Source organism: Leucopleurus acutus (genome assembly GCF_964270905.1).
Source record: "Leucopleurus acutus genome assembly, chromosome: 7".
Taxonomy (NCBI): Eukaryota; Metazoa; Chordata; class Mammalia; order Artiodactyla; family Delphinidae; genus Leucopleurus; species Leucopleurus acutus.
In genome coordinates, this window is record NC_139150.1 from 21,519,288 (window position 1) to 21,541,999 (window position 22,712).

General features: G+C 40.3%; 1 protein-coding gene across 1 annotated transcript in view; it reads left to right on the forward strand.

The window, feature by feature from the left end:
- Window positions 1–22,712, forward strand: part of SUSD1 (sushi domain containing 1) — a gene marked incomplete at its 3' end in the record, with an annotated part of 123,985 nt that overhangs the window by 16,099 nt on the left and 85,174 nt on the right. The window contains exons 4-5 of the mRNA XM_082842320.1: window positions 8,936–9,121; window positions 9,729–9,908. Of these exons, the coding sequence (XP_082698446.1) occupies window positions 8,936–9,121; window positions 9,729–9,908 (366 nt within the window). The remainder of the gene's footprint in view (window positions 1–8,935; window positions 9,122–9,728; window positions 9,909–22,712) is intronic.

Here is a 22,712-nt window from a genome sequence, read left to right on the forward strand (position 1 = left end):
TAGGAAGAACCAATCTTCCTGGAATAAAATCCTGATCTAGGCTCTGCTTCTGTTTATTCTACTCCTTGTAATTATTTAGTGACCTTCCCCTTCTTAAAAAAAAAAAGAAAATTGAGCTATAGTTCACAAACCATAAAATCTACCCTTTTGAAGGGTACAATTCAGTTGTTTTCAGTATAATTCACAAAGCTGTGCAATAATCTCCACTATCTAGTTTTAGAACATCTTATTAACACCAAAAAGAAGTCCCATATCCATTGGCAGTTATCCCCATGACCTTTTTTTTTTTTGAGGTCCCCATTTACCACTTTGTAAAAGCCGAGTGATGACTTTTCCTGATGACACTGAGTTTCTTCCATAATCACAGTTGCCACAGAAACATCAGTGTCTTTAGGTGGGGCAGAAGCTTAGCAAGTTTTGGGGTATCAGCAGTTATCCAGTGCTTGCCTGGAACGAGAAGATTGTGAATCCTAGTTGTTGAATTCTGAGACATCCTGGGACCTGGTGTTTATTGTACTCTGCAGGGTTCAAGTCAAGTTCAGGAGCTTGTTGCAGGTAGGCCTCTGGATGTCACTGCGTATAGATGAGGAATGAGTTGCAGGGGTTCTAGTGCTGGAGAACCTGCAGATGTTCTGGCCCCCAGGCTGCCCCCGGAATGACTCCTGGCGATCATGGGAACTTTGCTATGAGCCATAACCCGGAGGAAGAAGCTCTGTGGTACTTGTGGTGTGAGGGCATTCCAGAATGCCAGAGGCCTTGACAAACATGCCATTGTCCCTCTTTGGTAGTGATGGGGCCATGCCTGAGTTCCTCCTGCAGTTTATCATCTCCCACACTTTACTCTTGCCTCTCCCCTGCCTTTTGACTTGAGTGGGTCAAGAGTAAGTGGAGACGGACTTCCCTGGTGGTCCAGTGGGTTGGAATCGTGCTCCCAATGCAGGGGGCCCTGGTTCGGTCCCTGGTCAGGGAACTAGATCCCACGTGCATGCTGCAACTGAGAAGCCCGCATACCGCAACTAAAGATCCTGCATGCCGCAACTAAGACCCGGTGCAGCCCAAATAAATAAATAAAAGAGTAAGTGGAGAGAGATGAGACTGATGTGAAAATAAGGCTCAGGGCTGTCATCTCTCTACCAGCATGACTCCAGATAGGCATGGCCCTGGTGTGTGTGCCAAATAGGCATTGACCCCAGCGTTCAGGGTCTGCTGAAAACTGCAAAATACTCTTTCTGTGCCTTTGAATTCCCCAGCTCTTGGGAATCCATCTTGGCTCTATTGACAACAGCAACGTTCTTTTTCATAAGCTCATTTCCTGCAGTATAAGGGCCTAATGCCATTTCTTCTAGAGAAATGTAACAGCACTTCAGCTTTGGCTGAGAAATGAGAAAAATGGGGGTTGGGTGTGTGTGGGGGAAAGAACCTGGAGGGAGTGAATGCTTTGCTTTGCCATTTATCATCTCCTGGAACCTGCTGCCCCAAACCTGCATCCCATAGGTCTGCCCATGGTGAAGTAAACACCTTCATTCCTACACGTAAATCACTACCACAACTGAGACCAGTGTAGTCTGTTGGTGTCTCTCGCAGGTCAGGAGCCTTGTTTTCCATGTGAGCCTCTGCCCACAAGTTTCTCAGCTGCCCTGTTGTTTCGGGTCCCGGGTCTCAGACACAAATGCTCAGCCCCATCGAGATGTTGCTTGCTCGACGTGGGCTGTGCTCACTAGCCTTGCAGCCATCCTGAGATTTCTCCCAGTGCTGTCTCCAACAGAACTTTGCTGCCCAAATCCCAATCCTTTGTTTTAGCTGGATTTATCCCTAGAGTCATGCTTTACCACTCTGGAAGAAAGAAGAAGCCAGGAAGGTTAAACCCAAGGGAAAAATCACACTGGGGACGTGTTGCTCGCTACGGCCCAGAGCAGTGCTCATAGCCATTAGCTCCTTGCCTTACTCCCTGTGGAATCCCCTGCCTCCTGCTTAGGTCTCCAACTGTGGTGGGTGACGGCCTCAGACCCCTGCTACTGCCCCAGTGCCTTGGAAGGAAAGGCCAAAGATTCTCAATCAAAAGGTGGTTAAAACAAAGCTCCATCCCCCCAAATGCCAGAGGCCTTGACTAAGGCACCATTGTCACTCTTGGGGAGTGATGGGGCCGTGCCTGAGCTCCCCCTATAGGTTAACATCTCCCACCCTTTACTCTTGCCTCTTACTCGCTCAAGCCTCAGGATATAGATAACCCAGGTTCTTTCCAAAGGCCCTGTTGAGTATAGTAAAATATATACACAGGGTTCTTTTTTACTCTATTAATTTAAAGTTTTGGGAGGACTAATAGGGACAGAGGCTGGGCTTAAGTTTATTTTTGAACAACTGTCTGTAAAGTAGGCTTTCCTAAGCAAACTATCAATATTAGCAAGATTGTGAAGGAGGTGCTTAGCCCTTTAAGTTCAGGCTCTTTGTTCATGGCCAGCGCATCTCTGAGCATGAATATGTTTTTTTTTTTTTAATATTTATTTATTTATTTTGGCTGCACCAGGTCTTAGTTGCATGGCACGTGGGATCTTTAGCTGGGCATGTGGGATCTAGTTCCCCAACCAGGGATCGAACCTGGGACGCCTGCGTTGGGAGCCCGCTGTCTTACCCACTGGACCACCAGAGGAGTCCCCATGAATATGGTTTGAAAATGGTTTTCCACTTATTCAGCTACTGTTTTTGCAAAAGTTATGTGTCAAGAAAGGATGGAGCTGTTACCCTAGGATGAAGCTCTGGAATAGAGTCTGGGTGAATGGGTCATTTACTTCTTTTTTTTTAAATTGAAGTATAGTTGATTTACAATGTTGTGTTAGTTTCAAGTGTACAGCAAAGTGATTCAGTTATATATATAACTTTATATATATATATTATTTTCCCTTATAGGTTATTACAAAATATTGAGTATGGTTCTCTGTGCTATACAGTAAGTCCTTGCTGGTTATCTATTTTATATGCAGTAGTGTATATATGATAATCCCAAACTCCTAATTTATCCCTCCTCCCCACTTTCCATAGTTTACTTCTGATTATGATGATCCAAAATTGTTCTTGCCAAAAGGAGACAGAAGACTAAGTCAATATTTCCCCCCAGAGAAGAAATATAGCTTTATCTTGTCCATTTATTTAAAAAAATACTTATGTGGAAAAGTCAAGCAATTATGGACACATATAAAGGAGAAAGAAAAAAAGATTACCTAATATTAACCCAGAGTCAACAAACTCTTTTTTTTTTTTTTTTTTTTTGGCTGTGTTGCGTCTTCATTGCTGTGCGCAGGCTTTCTCTAGTTGTGGCGAGCGGGGGCTACTCTTTGTTTCAGTGCGCGTGCTTCTCATTGCGGTGGCTTCTCTTGTTGCAGAGCACAGGCTTTAGGCGCGTTGGCTTCAGTAGTTGCAGCACGTGGGCTCAGTAGTTGTGGCTCGCGGGCTCTAGAGCACAGGCTCAGTAGTTGTGGTGCATGGGCTTTGTTGTTCCATGGCATGTGGGATCTTCCTGGACCAGGGATTGAACCTGTGTCCCCTGCATTGGCAGGCGGATTCTAAAGCACTGAGCCACCAGGGAAGTCCCTGAATGGAATTTATTACATGGCTGTACCATGTTACTTAACTCATTTTTTCCCTATTGTGATTGTTTTTCTGTTTTTTGTCATTATAAGTAATGCTCTAATGAACATTTTTGTACTTACATCCTTACAAGTAATTAGCTCCTTGTTATAAATTCTGGAAAATAATTTCTATGTCAAAGGGATACCTACACATTTTACATTTTGATGCATAGTGCCAGACTGTATTCCAGAAAGTTCATACCAATATTCTGTCTCACTAATCATTTCATGAAGGTCTTCATTTCTTCACATCCTTGCCAACACTGGATAATATCAATAAATGATATGAATTTAACAGTTCTGATTCTAAATGGGTGTTTGTGTTCCTCTAATGTGGCTTCTTAAGATGTAGGTTTCTGAGCTGAACTTGGCATTTGAGGAGGGAATGTGGCCTCTGTCTTAGAGCATTTAGATCTAGTGCAACAAGTCATGTGGCCACTCCCCTGATTCCAGCCAAGAATCCTGTGACAGTGAGTGTATGCATGTGCACGCTCATTGCTCATGGTCAGGGTCAGGGTTATGAAGGAGTGGCTTGTGCTCCAGGAAGAACTGAGTCAGTAGAGAGGCAAGGTCCACTCACTTATTAGCTAACACGTATTGAGGACCAAAGGTCAGCCAGGCACTGTGCTAAGTGCTTTCCACATGTTTTATTTAATCTCTGCAAAAAGACCTACTATAATTAACTTCATTTTACAGAAGTGATTTGGAAAGGTCAAGGAACAGGTATTAGTACAAATAGTAAGTAGCAGAATCAGTTCTCAAACCTGGGTCTGTTTGATGTTCAAATCCATGAAAAGACTTTAAATATAGAACACTAGGGCCCTGGCACGAGGTCAGAGTGTCCTGCTCGGTTTTGCTACTTTCTACCAAGGAGCTGTTCTGGCTGTGGGTAAAATTAAATAATCCTATATATAGAATGGGGCATAGGGAATTTTCTCCCTTGATTAGTTAAGTATGTTAATAAGGTTGCTCAGAACATGTTTTCTTCACAAGCAAACATGTGGTAACCTTGGACACCCCATGGAATCTACCACTACGTGGAGAAGCTGTTCTGATGAATTTAACGTGTTTATCCAGCCAAGATTCTAGAAGTTTATTTACTTATTTTTAAAATTTATTTATTTATTTAATTTATTTTTGGCTGTGTCAGGTCTTAGTTGCGGCAGGCAGGATCTTTGTTGAGGCATTTGGGATCTTTCGTTGCAGTGCTCAGGCTTCTCTCTAGTTGCGGTGTGCAGGTTTTCTCTTCTCTAGTTGTGGCCCACAGGTTCCATAGCGCGTGGGCTCTGTAGTTTGCAGCACACAGGCTCTCTCGTTGAGGCATATGAGCTCAGTAGTTGTGGCGCGTGGGCTTAGTTGCCCCGCGGAACGTGGGATCCTAGTTCCCCGACCAGGGATCGAACCCTCGTCCTCTGCATTGGAAGGTGGATTCTTCACCACTGGACCGCCAGAGAAGTCCCTCTAGAAGTTTAGAAAAGGGCTGGTTTGTGAGCATTAGGAGGTAGCAGGGGATTAAAAGTCAAAATTGTGTCATACTCATCTCAGTGATACAGGGTAGATACATCTAGACATCCTTAAGGCAATTGATACCTTTGACAATCTCTGTGGACAAGATAGAGAACTGTTGATTGGATGATGGTACAATTAGACTGTAAAGGGAGAAAGGGTGTGGCATAGTGGTTAAGAATAAGGTCCGAGAAGCCAGACTTCTGGCTTCTGATCTGGCTTTTGCACTGCTTAGCCTGTGTGACTTCAGTCCAGTTAACCATTCTATCCTTCAGTTACTTCATCTATAAAATGGGGATAATAATAGCATCAATCACCCAGAGTTATTGTGAGGATTAAATAAGATGGAAAATAATCAGTAATAAATAATGAAGTGCTTAGAACAGTGCTTGGCATGTACAAGATGACATGCAGGAGTTATTGTTATTAACAATCATTATAATAATTATTGTTATTAGGCTGTTGAATGGTTGTACACAAAGCAAACTGATTAATGCCTATAGTGACTCATACAGAGCTAATCAGTATCTAGAAACTCCAGGTCTTTTCCATACCACTGCATCTTTGCCTTATAATACTTGGAGCCCTTATTTTTAGCAGTCTACTGAAAAATTCATTTTTCCCACTCACTGTCTTTGAGGAGTCTGAGGCAGGGGGACAGGCTGGAATATGGCTTCTGTGTTAAAGGTATATACATAAACACATTTTACAAATTCCTCAGTGGAATAAAAAAATCTTGATAAGCTAAAATAATGGGTCCAATCTAGGAACACATGTTAGATCCTGCAGTGTTGAAATCATTTCTAAAGTTTGTACTAGATTGAGATTGATTTTATTTTATATTACTTTTAAGAATCCTTTCTTAACAGTTACCCAAACCTCCATGATTCTGTTATCAACAATTGTGTGTTTTACTGGTTTCATTTCTTACCACTCTTTGTTGTGTTTTATGATGTCTTCCCCTTTCTTGACATTATTTATTCTGATGTTTTTCACTGGCTCGAGTATTTTCTCAAAATCTTTTTCAGAAAGGAAATGTCAGTAGTGTAGTTCTTGAGATCACTCATGTTCTAAAATGTCATTCCTTTGCTTAAATATAGCACGATGTTTTGCTCTCTTTTCCTTAGAACTCTATAAATATTTTTCCAGTGCTATCTAGCATTTAGTGTTTCAGACAAGAAGTCCTGGGTCAGACTGGTTCTCTTTTCCTCATAAATTACCATTCCTTTCTCTCAGGAGGTTTATAGATTTTTCTCTTATTCCATGAAATTCAGAATGACTCATTTTTCAACATTCATGCCTGTCACCTTAAAAGGCTATTTGGATTTGAATACATAAGCCGAGAGATTTTTCTCTTGATACTAATTCTTATACATTTACTCCATTCTCTTCTGTAATTCCTTTTAAATAGATATTGAATATTTTGGGTCTGTCCTCATATCATTTTTTTGTCCCATAGTTTCTATCTTATATAATTAAGATTTCTATGTGCTCTGGAGAATTCCTCAGGTTGAAATTTGTGAATTTATTTTCTAGCAGTGACCAACCTATTATTCAATGCCTCCACTGGGTTTTTATTTTTGGCGTTCATATTTTGTTTTTAATTTCTAAGACTTCATTGTTTTCTCAGAACTTCCCCTCTTTTTCATTAATACAGTATCCTCTTAACCTTGTTTGGACTTCACAGTCTCTTCCTATGTCAAGAGTGTCTTGGTTATTTCTTACTGCATAACCCCACTCCTCCCACCCCACCACTACCCCAAATTTAGTGGTTTAAAACAACAATTTATCATTTGGCACAATTCCATGGCTGCGTGGTTTTGTAATGTGTAGACATAGTCAGCTGGTGGCTGGGCGAGGCTGTGCTGTGCTGGCAGGTGAAAGAAGGCCTCTCTCAGGTCTTCCCTGGCAGCCCAGTGGTTAAGACTCTGCGCTTCCACTGCAGGGGACAAGGGTTCGATCCCTGGTCGGGTAATTAAGATCCAGCATGCCGCCTGGTACAGCCAAAAAAAGAAGGCCTCTCTCACACATGGCTCAGGCCTTGATGCTGGCTGTTCACCAGGCCACTTTAGCTCTCCTCCATGTGGCCTCTGTCTTCACATGGCATCTCATCTTTAGGACCTCTCTCCCAAGCACGGATTTTCTTCAGCATGGACACTGGATTCTAAAAGAGGGAAAGAGGGGGACTTCCCTGATGGTCCAGTGGTTAAGACTTTGCCTTCCAATGCAGGGGGTGCAGGTTCAATCCCTGGTCGGGAAGCTAAGATCCCACATGCCTCAACGGCCAAAAAACCAAAACATAAAACAGAAGCGATATTGCAACAAATTCAATAAAGATTTTAAAAGTGGTCCACATAAAAAAAAAAAAAAAAAAAATCTTAAAAATAAATAAATAAATGAGGGAAAGAGGAAGCTACCAGCCATCTTCTCAGGCTGGGTCCAGAGCAGGCACTGTATCACTTCTGCCGAGTTCTATTGGCTAAAGCAAGTCTCAAGACCAGCTCAAGGGGAGGGGAAATGGTTTGCATTCCTGATGGGAGGAGAAGCATGCAAGAAAGGAAGGAGGGGAATTGTTGACAGCTATCTCTGGAGCTGATCTCCCACAGAGTTCCCAAAGTTTGCTGCACTAAAGATGTAGGTTGATCAGAATTGGTAACTTGGGTCTCCTCCAGCAACTGAATGAATTCCTGGTTCCCAGACAACAATCAGGAAGCGATGAGGTGTTCCTTGGTCCAAAACCAAAAAACAAACAAACCAATATAAAGAATGTAGTGAATTTTAATAAAATCACACTAAACAATTTAAAAGGATTCTGAGATTATATTCTTCCTTTTGGGGGGGGTTGTTAAAATATTCTTTTTTTAAATGAAATCATAGTGCTAGTGTAAGAAAAAAAAAGTCTTTACTGGCAAAATAGAATATTGGCCACCTTATATCAGTCCTTCCAAAATGACTGCTCTTTGAAATCCCAGAGTCTGGGAACAACCAGGCTTTCTTCCGTCACGATGCCCCCCTGTCCTCTGCCCCCCGATGGTTCTTGCAAATGTCCTGGAAAAAGTCCCCTTTTACTTAGTACTTTTCTTTCTCTAAATGAAATTGGTGTGTGTGTGGCTCTGATGGAGTTTCCAAAGTTTTAAATTTTGTTCACTAAGCCAGCTCTGGAGGGAAAAGACTGCTAACTGGCAGAGAGATTTCTTTTTCAGCCTCTGAATTATTGTGTGGTTTTTACTCCTGGACCTGCTACCACCGGCAATCTTCAGTCAAGGGGAAAAGTCGGCTAAGGAGCGTGTCTTGTCCTTCTTGAAGGCTGTTTTAAGCCCTTCTAATCTTGGTAAAATTAGCGAGACCCTTCTGAGTTATCTTCTTTACTTCTTGCTGCATCGTCCTATGCTCATGAGCTGGAAAGCATTTTTCACTCTGGTCTAAATTGTTTTGTATCAGGAGTTCTGCTTCAGATATTTTAGTACGAGATTGAGGCTATCCTTATTTTATAGTAATTGAGTTTTTTTAGCATACTTTTTTTGGTTCATTTTCTTGGGTTATTTGTTTTGTTGATACTTGTTGGTTTTTATAAATTTTCAGAACACACTGACATATTTATTGAGCACCTCTTTGTGCCTATGATGTGTAGGATACAGGAGAAGAACTCTTAAGGAGGAAAATAAAATTCATGATACAATTACAAGCGAATGCATTCACTTATAAGTGTAGATTGGGAATGTGAGAAGTGGCTGTCACAATGACCCCCCACTTTTTTTCTTTTTTCTGTTTTTCTGTCCCTTCTTATATTTGGGATGGGTCTCAAGACATAGATGAGTGTGAGGTTTCTGGCCGGTGCAGGCATGGAGGACGGTGCGTGAACACTCATGGGAGCTTTGAATGCTACTGTATGGATGGATACTTGCCAAAGGGTGGGCCTGAGCCTTTCCATCCAACCAGAGATGCCACGTCGTGCACAGGTGGGTTTCTGTCAAAGAATGCAGCATCCGAAGGTGAGAGTCTGTTGGTGGTGACTTTCTCCTGCTCTGAGCCTAAGTCTGTGGGTCTGCGTTGGGGATGTGTGTTGGATCTGTTCCTTTGTAACCTATGAAATAAAATAACAGTCAAGATAGAAGGGGCTATATTAAAAAAGTTAAAATTAGTATGCTTCGGGGATTTTGAGTTGTTAATAGATATTCAGATGTTAACCATTATGTTAGATAGTAAACAGAGCTGATCTGGTAAGAGCCACCATCTCAAAAGTGACCAGGGAAGTTACAAAAGCCTATATATCTTAAGGTATTGTGCAATTCAGATGTTTTACTTTGCTGGGCTGGGCTTCTCCTCTTTAGTTAGTATCAATTAGTGAGGGTTGATTGCCAAATCCTTTCAGTTTTGTGCATGTATAAATGCTATTACCTGTGGAAGGCCAGAAGAATGAATAGAGACACTCACTGGAAACATGCCCAGAAGTCATGTGGAAATGAACCAGCCTATTTAAAATATGGCTCGGGTGTGTATAGGTAAGGGGAGAGGGCATGAGGTAGAGGTGGAGAGAGATTATGAATTTTGAAACTTCACATTCATATAGCAATGAGTTTGACGTTAATTTGTTTTCAGAAATAGACTGTGGCACCCCTCCTGAGGTCCCAGATGGCTATATCATAGGAAATTATACCTCTAGGCTTGGCAGCCAGATTCGTTATGCTTGCAAAGAAGGATTCTTCAGTGGCCCAGAAGATACAGTTTCAAGCTGCACAGCCTTGGGCACATGGGAATCCCCAAAATTAAATTGCCAAGGTGAGTTTTCCAAAGGTCCAGCTTCCCAGCTTATACCATCTTGAGATTGTTTTCATATTTCTCTCTAAATCTCTCTTTGGGGTACTGAATGAATTAAATAAATCCAGTAAATTCCTATTGTTTCTAATAGGTTTTCAGTTGATTCTCTTGATATTTATAGGAATAATATTTTATCATCTGCAAATAATGATAATTCCATGTTTTGTTTTTCTATGTTTATAAAAGTTATATTTTTCTCTTGACTGACCACTTAGCTTGTGTTTTCAGAACAAAAAATTAAGTAGTAGTATTAACTTTGAATATTCTTTTCTTATTCCTGACTTTCATGGGAGTGTTTCATTATTCATTCATGATCTTGGCTTTTTGATGTTACATACATCTATTTATATTCTTATGTACACGGAGAGAGTGCTGTGAGCCAAGTGCTGTTCTAAGCATATATATATATATATATATATATATATAGACTCATTCAATTACAATATCCCTATGAGTGTGTGCTATTATTATCACATTTTACAGATGGGAAAACTGAGGCATGGAGAAGTTAAGTAATTTGTTTGAGGTTATCCAACTAGTAATAGAGCTGAAATTTGAACTTAGAATTCTAGTTTCTGAGATTGTGTGCTTAATCACTCTGGTATACTGCTTCCATTTTTGTGATGATGTTGGCTTTTGGTTTGTTTCTACTTTTGGCTTTCTCTCTCTTCATCAGTTCACCAGTTTTTGACTATATGTACATAATATTGAGGAAGACTTCATCTATTCCCATTTTATTGGGATTTAAAAAAAATCAGAAATGAGTTGTTTTATCACGTCTTTTAGGCATGTATTAAGGTGATCATATATATTTTTTCTCCTTTTAACCAGTTATATGCTGGCTTATATTTCCTGATCAATACTAGTTGCTGGAATGGATTCTTCTGGGTCTTTGGTGTTTTTTTTCTTTTAATCAGCATTATATTTGCTAAATTTTACTTAGAAGTCTTGCATTGATATTCATAAGTCAGATTGGTCTATTTTCCTTTTCTATGCCATCTTTGTTGGTTTGGGTATTAATGTTATTCTAAATTTTGAGGAAAGAATGTGAAAACATTTCCTTCTTTCTCTATTCTCTGGAATACTATAAATAGGATTTTTAAAGATTTCACCTAGAAAACCATCTGGATGTGGCACTTAGGGAGAGGCAGTCCTTGGGATAGTTAAAAAAATTAATACTTACTGGTCCTGTTTAAGTTTCCTATTCTTGTTGATATCCATTTTGGTAATTTACATATTCTAAGAAAAATCATCTATTTCAAGTTTATTTTCAAATTTATTTGTAGAGAGAAGTGTAAGGCACTCACGTTTTTGATTTTCTGTAGTTATTTTATAATAGTGAAATATTGGAAACAATTTCAAATGTCTGTTGATAAGGAAATTGGTTAGATAAATCATAGCATGTACATAAAGTGGATATTTTGTAGCCAATAAAAATTATGTTGGGAAGAATCTTTATTGACATAAGTAAGTATTAACAGTATACTACTGAGTTACAAACTGTATGAATAACATGGCCTTAACTTTGAAAAATGTACATGTAAATGTACATGAAAATGTTTCATATGTACATGTATGTTTATGAAAAAGTTTAGAAAGCTATATATCAAAACATTAACCATGGTAGTTTCCACTGGGAGGGATCCTGGATGATTTTTTTTTTATATAAATTTATTTATTTGTTTTTTACTTTTGGCTGCGTTGGGCCTTCGTTGCTGTGCGTGGGCTTTCTCTAGTTGCGGCATGCGGTGGCTTCTCTTGTTGCAGAGCACGGGCTCTAGGCGCTCAGGCTTCAGTAGTTGTGGCACGCGGGCTCAGCAGTTGTAGCTCGAGGGCTCTAGAGCGCAGAGTCAGTAGTTGTGGCACACGGGCCCAGTTGCTCTGCGGCATGTGGGAATCTTCCCGGACCAGGGCTCGAACCCGTGTCCCCTGCATTGGCAGGCGGATTCTTAACCACTGCGCCACCAGGGAAGTCCTGGATGATTTTTATATTTTATATACTTCCTGTATTGAAGGAATTTTTTTTAATGCATTAGAAAAAGTAACGAAGTTGTTTCCATTTTGGAAAAAAGAAAAAATAAAAGTTTTCAGTGAATTTATTGCGTAGCTAAGCAACCTCAGTGATGCACTTGGCTAAGTTAATCCTTTTGATATTGATTTGCAATTCAGGCTCTAAACACATTCTGATCATTATCATCCTGTGGGTTAAGAAATTCTAAACGTACAATTGAGTTCTAACATTATCTTTCCATGGATCAATTAAAATACAGAACTTAGATTAAAATGTGCCATAATGTATATCAAAGAACCCCCTAGAGATTTATATAAGAAACTCCACATAAGACCATTTGTATTACTTTGAAAATCAGTAGTCATCCGGATTATTGTACTGAGAATGTAGAAAGTTAGAGGAGAAGGCTTGTTCCATTTCCCAAAGAACTGTCATTTAGCAGATCTTCACTTCTTTTTTCCCTGCTGTAATAACTGTTCCCTTTGCCTGCTGACACCCTCCCCCCTCTTCCTCCCCCGTTTCACCATATGGCCACCGGCTTCTCCTGGCTGTGCCTGCTTCTCTCTAAACACACCCCTCTTATTTATCCCTCATTCTTCTTTGGGGCTCCAGAATCTGGGCTATGTGCCAGCCGGCACTGTATTTTTAGCTCAGCGTTATGAAGCCACAGGAATTGGGAATTCCACTAAAAACACTAGCAAACTGTGAACTTGGATGCTGAGAAGCAGGTACTTTTGAAAGGAGCAGCCGTGCATTCCAGACGGCAGCGTGTGTGTCGGATAACGGACTTCCCCGTTAGAGAAGACACAGCTGGCGGCTCCTGTTGTTTGCCTTTTCCCAATTACCGTGTCCCTGGAGGCTCTGCTGCTGCCTTGGGGGTGGGGGGTGGGGCATTGTGACACAAGTTCCGCACCTGAGCAGGCCTCAGAAGTGCATGTTGGAAGTGAGGATGAAATCTTCCAAAATGGGTAGGAATTTGTGGAAACATCCATCACACATTTCCATGCGCTCTCTGGAAAGGACACAATCTCTAGCTTGCATTTCCTATTATTTTGCTATTATTATTACTTTCTTAAACATTTTTTCTGCTGAACATTTTATTTTTCTAATTTATTTATTTTTGGCTGTGTTGGGTCCTCGTTGCTGTGCGCGGGCTTTCTCTTGTTGCGGAGCGCAGTCTCTAGGTGCGCCGGCTTCGGTAGTTGCAGCACACGGGCTCAGTAGTTGTGGCTCGTGGGCTCTACAGCGCAGCCTCAGTAGTTGTGGCACACGGGCTTAGCTGCTCCGCGGGATCTTCCCGGACCAGGGATCAAACCTGTGTCCCCTGCATTGGCAGGATTCTTAACTACTGCGCCACCAGGGAAGTCCCTTATTATTATTATTATTTTTGATTTTCAGAGAAGGTGCCAGTTGTAAGTGACAGCTTAAAAAATTTGAGTTTTTATAATTCAACCAAGGCAGGAGCAAGGTGAGGGAATCACTTTAACTGTGTTATCATTAGCAACAAATCCAGAGTCCAGCATACTTGATAGATCCTGTGACTAGGTAAGTCTGGAGTCTGGGAGCAGAGTAAAGACAGGTACACCACGAACTGTTCTGTAAGGATGAACTCCTAAGTATCATGTGAGAAGAATGGGTAAAGACTAAGAGAGTTCAGGTGGGGGGATTGGGTGGTTCATGGAAGGGGTGGCATTTGTGTTCTTCCCTTTGGTAGTTTGCCTCTCATGGAAGGGTCCAGTGATGAGTGGTTTGCAGTGTAAGCAGACCAGTTGAGGGTTCCGGGACTCTCTGTCTTCCAGATTTTCTTCCCATCCTTTTTGGGGCCTTACCTTCCTTTCGGGCTGGGAATTCTCACCAGCAATGTGTCTGGTACTGAACAGTCCCTTTAAGAATCCGCTTCCAAGCTTACTACTTCTTCTTAAAACCTTTCTAAAAACAGTGAAATGACCACTGCACTTAGAATAAAATCCAAACTCCTAACCATGGATTTTGAAGCCAACAGGGGTTTGTCTTTTTTGGCTTTTATACAGGTTACGTCTCCCATCATTCTCTCCCAACCAGTATGTCAATCTCTTATCAGCTTCAGGGCCTTTTCTCTCTACTTGAAATAATTGCCAACCTGTTTTAAAAATTGTTATTGTGGTAAAATACACATAATATAAAGTTTACCATTTTAACCATGTTTAAGAGTACAATTCCACGGTATTAAGTGCATTCACAATGTTGTGCAATTAACACTGCTGTCCATTTCCAGAACATTTTCATCATCTCAAAACAGAAACTCTGTACCCATTAAACAAGAACTCCCCATTCCCTCCTCCCTCTAGCCCCTGGTAACCTACTTTCTGTCTCTGTGATTTTGTATTGTAGGCACCTCATATATGTGGACTCATACAATACTTGTCTTCTTTATATCTGGCTTATTTGACTGAGCATAATATTTTCAAGGTTCATCCATGTTATAGCATGTATCAGAACTTCATTCCTTTTTTTCCTTTCAGTTTTATTGAGATATAATTGACACACAGCACTGTATAAGTTTAAGGTGTGCAGCATAATGATTTGACTCACATACATCATGAAATGATTATCACAATGAGTTTAGTGAGCATTCATCATCTCATATAGATACAACATTAAAGAAATAAAAAAGTGATATTTTTTTCCTTGTGATGAGAACTCTTAGGAATTACTCTCAACAATATTCATATGTCATGTTGTACATTTCATCCCTAGTACTCATTTATCTTATGAGTGGGAGTTTGTACCTTTTGAAGAATATCATTCCTTTTTCAGGCTGAATAATTTTCTACTGTATATGTATACCACGTTTTATTTATTCATTCATCTGTTGAGGGAGGCTACCTGCTTTCTGCCCAGGAAGTTCCTTCTCATCTTTCAAGTTTCAGCTGAAATGTCGTCTCTGACATTCTCTTGCTTAGTTCCCAACACGTAAGTATATTATTTATCATTATTTTCATAGTTTTTATCAGTCTGCCCTACTGGGCTGTAAATCTGGGAGCTCAGTGACCATGTAGTCTTCTTCAGTATCATCTCTTCAGCACCTGGCACAGTGCCTGGCATACCTAAGACCTGTAGAAGCACCGTGAATCACCCCCAAAAGGTGGCCCAGATGATGGCAGGCATAGTGGAATTGGCTTCCAGACTGCATCCCAGCTTGTCCTGTGGCTGAGCCTTGCTGAAACCCTGGCACATGGGCTTCAGTAGTTGTGGCTCGTGGGCTTTAGAGCGCAGGCTCAGTAGTTGTGGCGCACGGGCTTAGTTGCTCCACGGCATGTGGGATCTTCCCAGACCAGGGATCGAACCCGTGTCTCCTGCATCGGCAGGCAGATTCTTAACCACTGTGCCACCAGGAAAGTCCTGTTGATTGGTTTTTGATTCAAGTGTTCTGTTTACAGCTAGAACATTAAAATGAAGAGTTTTAATGTTATTTTTTTAAAAAAAGAAAGATTCCTATGCAGCTCAAAGCATCAAAAACCATTTCACCTCTATGAATGGAAGATCTTTTTAAGAGACATGCTGATAAACCCGTGTTTGTTTTCTTCCAGCACTCACGCTTCTACCTACCCCATCACCTCCTCTGCAGTTTCTGAAGTGTTCAGATTCTAGCTGTTTCCATATTAGACACTATTTGTTGACAGTAAGTGTTTTAATGTGAAATGGAAAATTTTCTTTTTCCTCCAAATGATCTATGAATACGATCTGAAGGAAATGTATTATTAGTTGAGGTTAAAGTTCATGGGAAACTTTAGAATAAAAACTCCATCAAAAAGTAATATTTTTCTTTCTACTGTCTTAAGGGCAAGTACACTTTTTGTTACTAAGGGGCTTAAGTTACAGCCATTAATAAGCTATCGACACTTTTGGGAATGTGCTTCAGGGAATGCTATAACCCTCCCATTTCCTTTTGATGACTGTGATAACATTGTCTCAATTCAAGTAGCCACATATTGTGATGTTAGATTCCAACACCCAACATCAGTTATGTACGTAATTTAATGCCCAAGTGATCCTGGATTGAGGGTCTAACTAAATTTGGCCAAACTCAGAACATGCCATAAAGTGCATGAAACTTTGTCGTAAGGTTACGCTTTCAGCCTTATTCCTTAGGCCATATTTCTTACATATAAACTTCACCAAAATTAATGTTCCTAATGATATTAATAACTCACATGACTGCAGGGGATATTCTAAGGATATAGAATATAGACACAGCCCACAAAGAGCTTACTCTTAAGAGGGGAAGAGAACATTTTTATAAATGAAGAAAGTATAGGTATAAATGCTGAATTATCCGATCTAGAACATGAATGTAGTGTAGACTCTGGTTTCATCCGCCTAGACTGTTTGGGCCCTTACCACCTACCGTGTTGCACTAAATTCCAGGTGTTACATAAACCTTCTGATCTTATCCTAAGGCACAATAGAGACGTCTTCCTATTATTGTTGGGTAAAGATGAACACTGGCTTTAATGTGATTTTCTTCCATTTTCGTACTTGTATCTGCCCTTTTACTGGAGTTTTTCATCTAGTAGTTTATTTTTCTGGGAAGATCTTTTTTTTCCCCCCCTTTGGTCAATATCAATAAGTGGAATAGGTCAATCATTTATTCCCCCAGCATTTGGCAAAATGTCTGCCTCAATTTATAGACATTATTGGTCATTCTTTTTTCTTTCTCAGCTTGGTATTTTTTAGTCTCTAAAACAGTCTTAGATGAAGCCTTATTTTACTCTGTTATTTCTGTCATCACTCACATGATTGTGCTGGTATGTGTCATAAATAGCAGTCATTGGTGGTACAGTCAGTTGTTGATTAGATGCCATGAATTGCCTACACCTTTCATCAAACAGATTTCCTTCTGGAATATTTTCTTGGGTAGAATTTTTTTTTTCTTCCCTTGGGTAAAATTTTAAAGCTAGCAGTGAGGATAAACATTTTTACCTTCAAGATATGAAACAAGAGTTACAATATCAATGTCGTCCTTGAAACTGGCACAACACATTTCCCCCCAGGGAGACAGACCTATTTTGAAGTTGATTATTTGAATAAAATCACAGATAATAGGATACTAAGGAAAAATTCCCGGCCATGTTCATAATTAGTTGACTGTATTCCTGATGCAGATCCAAACGTTGTTCATAATGTAATTAGCCAGAGAAACGTGTGCTTTAATGAACACCCCTATGCATATGCAATACAAAATTTGTGATGCTTATTTTTTTTCTTTCCTTTGGATGTTAACTGTTTTTAAATGGCTTCTTTCCTTGTGATAATGATATTTTTATTACCTATTGCAGTATCTGTTGGATTGATTTTTGAATATGTCTTAATAGGGATCACCTGCTTTCTTGGGTACCATTTGGTCTGAGTAGAAGTGGCAGTGGCTGCCATCTCTCTTAAGCATGGTGGGAATATTTGTGATGGGCTTATGTTCCAGGCAAGACCTGGGCCAGACCCCCATGTCATAGGGTTAAACATCATTACCAAGAAGGCTTCAGGGCAAATACAGTGGCAGAGGAATTCCATTTCCAGCAGCTCTGTTCTCTGGGAAAGTTCTTGGAGACGAGATTGGGGCAGAGGGAGTTGTCATAGAACCCTTCCAGACTGATTTAAATGCTTTTTCATGCAACCTTTTCTTCTGAGGTTTTAGCTAAACTATAAGGTCAGTCCCAGTCGGAGCCTAGAGTGGACCCCTTTCAGTGTGAAGCTGCCCAGATATAATGGACCTGGACTTTGGGGTCACAAAAACCATGGTTTGAATACTGGCTCCGCCTTTTTTTTTTTTTTTTTTTTTGGCTGCATTGGGTCTTCGTTGCTGCGCACAGACTTTCTCTTGTTGTGGCGAGAAGGGGCTACTCTTCGTTGCGGTGTGCAGGCTTCTCACTGTGGTGGCTTGTCTGTTGCAGAGCACAGGCTCTAGGTGTGCAGGCTTCAGTAGTTGTGGCACGTGGGCTCAGTAGTTGTGGCTTGCAGGCTCTAGAGCGCAGGCTCAGTAGTTGTGGCAGACGGGCTTATTTGATCTGCGGCATGTGGGATCTTCCTGCACCAGGGCTCAAACCTGTGTCCCCTGCATTGCCAGGCGGATTCCTAACCACTGTGCCACCAGGGAAGTTCTGTGGCTCTGTCTTTTAGTAGTGGTATAATTTTTGAATGTGACAGACTCTTAGGACCTCCATTTTTGTATCTATAAACTACATGAGAAAAACCCATCTACCTTGCAGTAGGGTTTTCTGTGAGAAATAAATAAGATAGTGTATATCTAATAGACTACCTTGTGTTTAGTAGGATTTTGATGCCTGCTATTATAATTAAAATTATTGCAGTTTAAACAGCTTTCCCAGAATTCACTGGTACAAGACTGATACGTATTAGTTTTTGTGGGTCTTTTTCTCAGCTTTCATCTACTTGGTGTCTGGTAGCTATGTTACCTCTTTTGGATACAAAATATAGAGGTAATGTGTTCCTGTCTTGTTATATATACTTACAATTTACTGATGTGTGTTTCCTTCCTCAGGGGTTGTGATCATATCGAAGTAACATATATTGCATCTTGAACAATGATAAAGTAGTAGCAAGCTAACAGTGAACAACTGTTTATTATTTACTATGTAAAAACTACTATCGTAAGTAGGCATTGTGGGGAAGCAAGGGATTATAAGATAAAGATTCTGCCCTTTAGGAACTGTCCATATATTTGGGAAGACATAGTCATTAAAACAAACCCACAAAATCCTCAAGGAGGAAATTAAGGTCAAATGAATAGGATAGATAAGTATTTTGATTCTACTTCTTCTCTCACTCTCACATCCAGTCTATCACCAAGAACCTTGTTCTGCTTCCAGGATGCATCTCGAATCCATCCTCTTCTTTCCGTCTCCGCCATCACCTCTCAAGTGCATCCAAGACCTCATCTCTCTTTCTGTTGGGCTACTGCTGTAGACACTAACCAACCTCTCCTTTTACTCCTGTTCTCCCATCCCTTATCTACCCAACAGTCAAAATGGTCTTTTAAAAATCTAAGTCAGATTATTTCATTCCCTCGCTTAAAATCCTCCAATGGCATTCCACTGCTTTTAAATAAAACCCAGCCTCTTTCCTAAGGCTTACAAGGCCCTCTGTGACCTGGCTCTGCTCTTCTCTGCACCTTCATCTCATGCCACTCTCCCTCTTGCTAACTGTGCTCCAGCCAACAGGTTGCATTTCCCTCTCTGGAGCACATCAAGAGCTTTCTCGCCTCAGGGTCTTTGCATTGGCTATTTCATTTGATTGAAATGTTCTTCCTCTGGTCCTGGACATGACTGGTTCATTCTCATCCTTCAGGTCCTAACTCTGATGTTACCTCCTCAGAGAGCTCGAACCGTTCCTGACCACTCTATTTAAAAAGTCTTTCCTATCCTATCACGTTATCTTTCCTCCTACATAACATTTACTACAATCTACAATTACCTTGTTGATTTATTTTTTTGTCTAATTATTCTCCCCCTAAGTTCTGCGAGGGTAGTGATATTTTCCATTTTGTTCTCTGCTATAGTGACTAGCATAGTGTCTGGCATGTACTAGGTGCTCAGTAAATATATGAATAAATGAACAAATGAACATAGGCCACGAAAGTTCAGAGGAAAAAGGAATCCCTCTATTAGTCATGGAGCAGATTCATCACTGGGAAGGATTTTGCTAGGTCTCAGGGAGATAGAGTGTACCTCGAGGAGAGAGAGAGGATGAGCAAGGTGGAAGGGGGTAGAAAGGGGGCATATACTGTAGGTTTTCAGAGATGGAGCTGCTCTTGAGAGGCAGTGGGTGTAGGAGAAGGAATCTGAAGGATGTGGATTCTGCTCCTAGCCATCACATGACTACCTATGTGACTTTGGATGTTTTATTTAACCGTGTTGAGCCATTTTACCTGTAAAATGGGGGAAATAATCTCTACCATGGAGGGTTACTGTAAGAAGTAATGATATATACTTGGGGCCCTATTGGGATGCATGTGATGCTAAATGGTAGCTATTCATACCAATGTTTAATTTAGATTCTCAGCTGCGGGTGTGCATACAAATCAAATTTGCACCTTTGTAGAAATGTGGATGCCAAGAACCCAACTCAGTACTAATCATTCAGAAGAGTTATCTCTGGGTGAGGGTGGGGATGTGTGTGTGAGACTCCAGCATGGGTGATTTGTTCAAAAGCTCCCCAGGTGATTCAGATTGTATAGCTATTGTTTAGAACCATGTGTTTAATCCAAGCCACGCCGGAATGCTCTCTAAATATCTCCTGCCAAGGGACTGTCCAACTCGAATAGCTCTGTGATGGGAACTCACAGAGTTGGGTCCAGATTGCCTGCCACTGGACATCTACCTGAGTCCCTAGAGGACAGGCTATTGATTTCTTATCTACCCCCAAGTTAATATTAATTTAAAAACATCTTGGGACTTCCCTGGTGGTGCAGTGGTTAAGAATCCGCCTGCCAATGCAGGGGACACCGGTTCGATCCCTGGTCCCTGAAGATCCCACATGCCGGGGAGCAACTAAGCCCGTGCACCACAACTACTGAGCCTGCGCTCTAGAGCCTGCTCACCGCAACTAGAGAAAGCCTGCGTGCAGCAACGAAGACCCAACACAGCCAAAAAAAAATCTTGTCGTCCCAGCTAAAGCCACCATGCCTTCCATTATTCTTGGTGATGTCCAATATAGGAGCCAATTTAGTTATCTTCTGTACTCTTATTCCTTTAGTATCTATGCTTCTCCCCTAATCCGACTATCTGTCACCAGGTTCCCTCCCATATCTCTCCAATATGCTGTTTAGAATTCCAGCTTCAAGGTCAATAGACCTGCATAAACCTATACCCTCAATCTATTCACTGATGATCCCTCTAATTTCCTGCTGTAACTGAACCCTGGCTTAAACTAGATGTTTTTGATGTCAACAATCACTGGGCAGTCTTAGGAAACATTAAGCACCTGTTCGGTTGGTTGCTCATGTACACACAAATATACTCATGTCTTGGAATGTTTTGGGCCAGTAAACATGTCTAAAGGTTTGATGTTGGGAAAACATTCTGAGGGCCAAGGGGTCTTGTCTTGTGTCTGGTCAACATGTATGAGAAGGGAACAAATTCCTATGAGCAAACATGGGACTTGAGAGATAGATAGGGTTGGAGGATTTATTTAATGACCACCTCGTTCTGGTCCCATAACTGCTCAGGATTTGCATCTGCACTGACCAGAGCCTAACTCTTTTTTGAAAAATCTCAGAGCCAAGTGACTGGTCAAGTGGGTTGAGCTGTTATATTGAGAGTCTTATGATAACTCCAGTGACAACAGATGAAACCCTGCTCCAAGAGGCCTCCCTCAGGGAAGTAACTCTGGGGTTCTAGAACAGACCAGACATCCATAAAGGGTTGGAGAAGAGTACAATTACAGTAAATCTACCAATTCTGTATCAGAAGCTCATTTAAGAGAAGCCACCTATTTCTAACGCCATGAATGGTTAATGGGGAGTTGGGAACAGATCGTAACATTTTCTCTGTTTTTGTATGCTTTATCTCCGTAAATGGACTCATGTTTTAAAAGTCTGGATATCAAGAGTGCTTAATTTTCTTGGCTTTCTGCAGATGGGGGAGAAAACTAAAAATCAGAATGAAGGCCAAAAGTTATGTATTTTTCTTTCTGGATTTAGGTATAACTGGATTACATTTGCAATTATTATGACTACGTTACTTTATATTTTATATTTATTACGTTTTCTTGAATAAAATTGTGTCTATGAGCTCCCCACTGCTGTATGGGAAATTTAGCATGTTTTATTTCTTCTCTTCACTTCGCTGCTCAGATTTTATTGAAATAGTTTGGAATTTAATTTTCAAATTATTAATTTTTTTACATTGTTCAGCCTTTAGTTCTAGAATCCTTTACTGCTAGTTCTATCCAGCTCTACAGTCACACTTAAATAATTATGGAGACTTACCTGTACATCCTGCTGGTTTCATTGCTTACTAGTGTTTCTTCTAAAGCTCTGTCCTGCTTTCTTAGGGCATTTATTCTGATTCTTTTTTTTTTTTTGCTGGTCTGAGGTTATTTTTAAATTTTTTTTTCCAGAAAAGATATATGTATAGATTTTTTTAAAAATTGTAAATATCTGAAAATGACTCTTTTATTCTTATATGAAGTAGAGTTTGGCTGGGTCTAAAATGGTAATGTCATAATCCCTGTCCTTCAGATTGTTTTCTGTAAATATTCCAGTGTCTTCTGGTAGTCAGAGTTGCAGAGAAGAAATTTCATGTCAATTTTATAATTCCAGGTTTGTCTCACTCTATGCAACTGATTTATTTTTCTTTGAAAGGTACATATATATTGCATGTTTAAACTATAAATACTTTCCCCATTAATTTGCTTTAAAAAGTTCAGAGATTTTGTATATATTTCATTTACTCTTCAGTTAGCAAAAAAACCCCCAAAAAACTACATTTGCATTATTATCTACTCAGGAGTTAATGATCTGAAGATACATACTAAAAGGTACCAGGAAATCTTAATATGTAAAATAACCCTGAGATGGATTATTTCATTGACCAAGGAATTCTCTATAGTATAAATAATCTCATAATTGGAATATTTTCTATACATGCATGTTTATAAATTTTATTAAATTCAGAGATCTCTATTTTCCTTACTTCTGAACGATCTAATTTTAAATACTTGCAACTGGTTTATTTGATGGGGTTAGTGTTTTCTCTTCT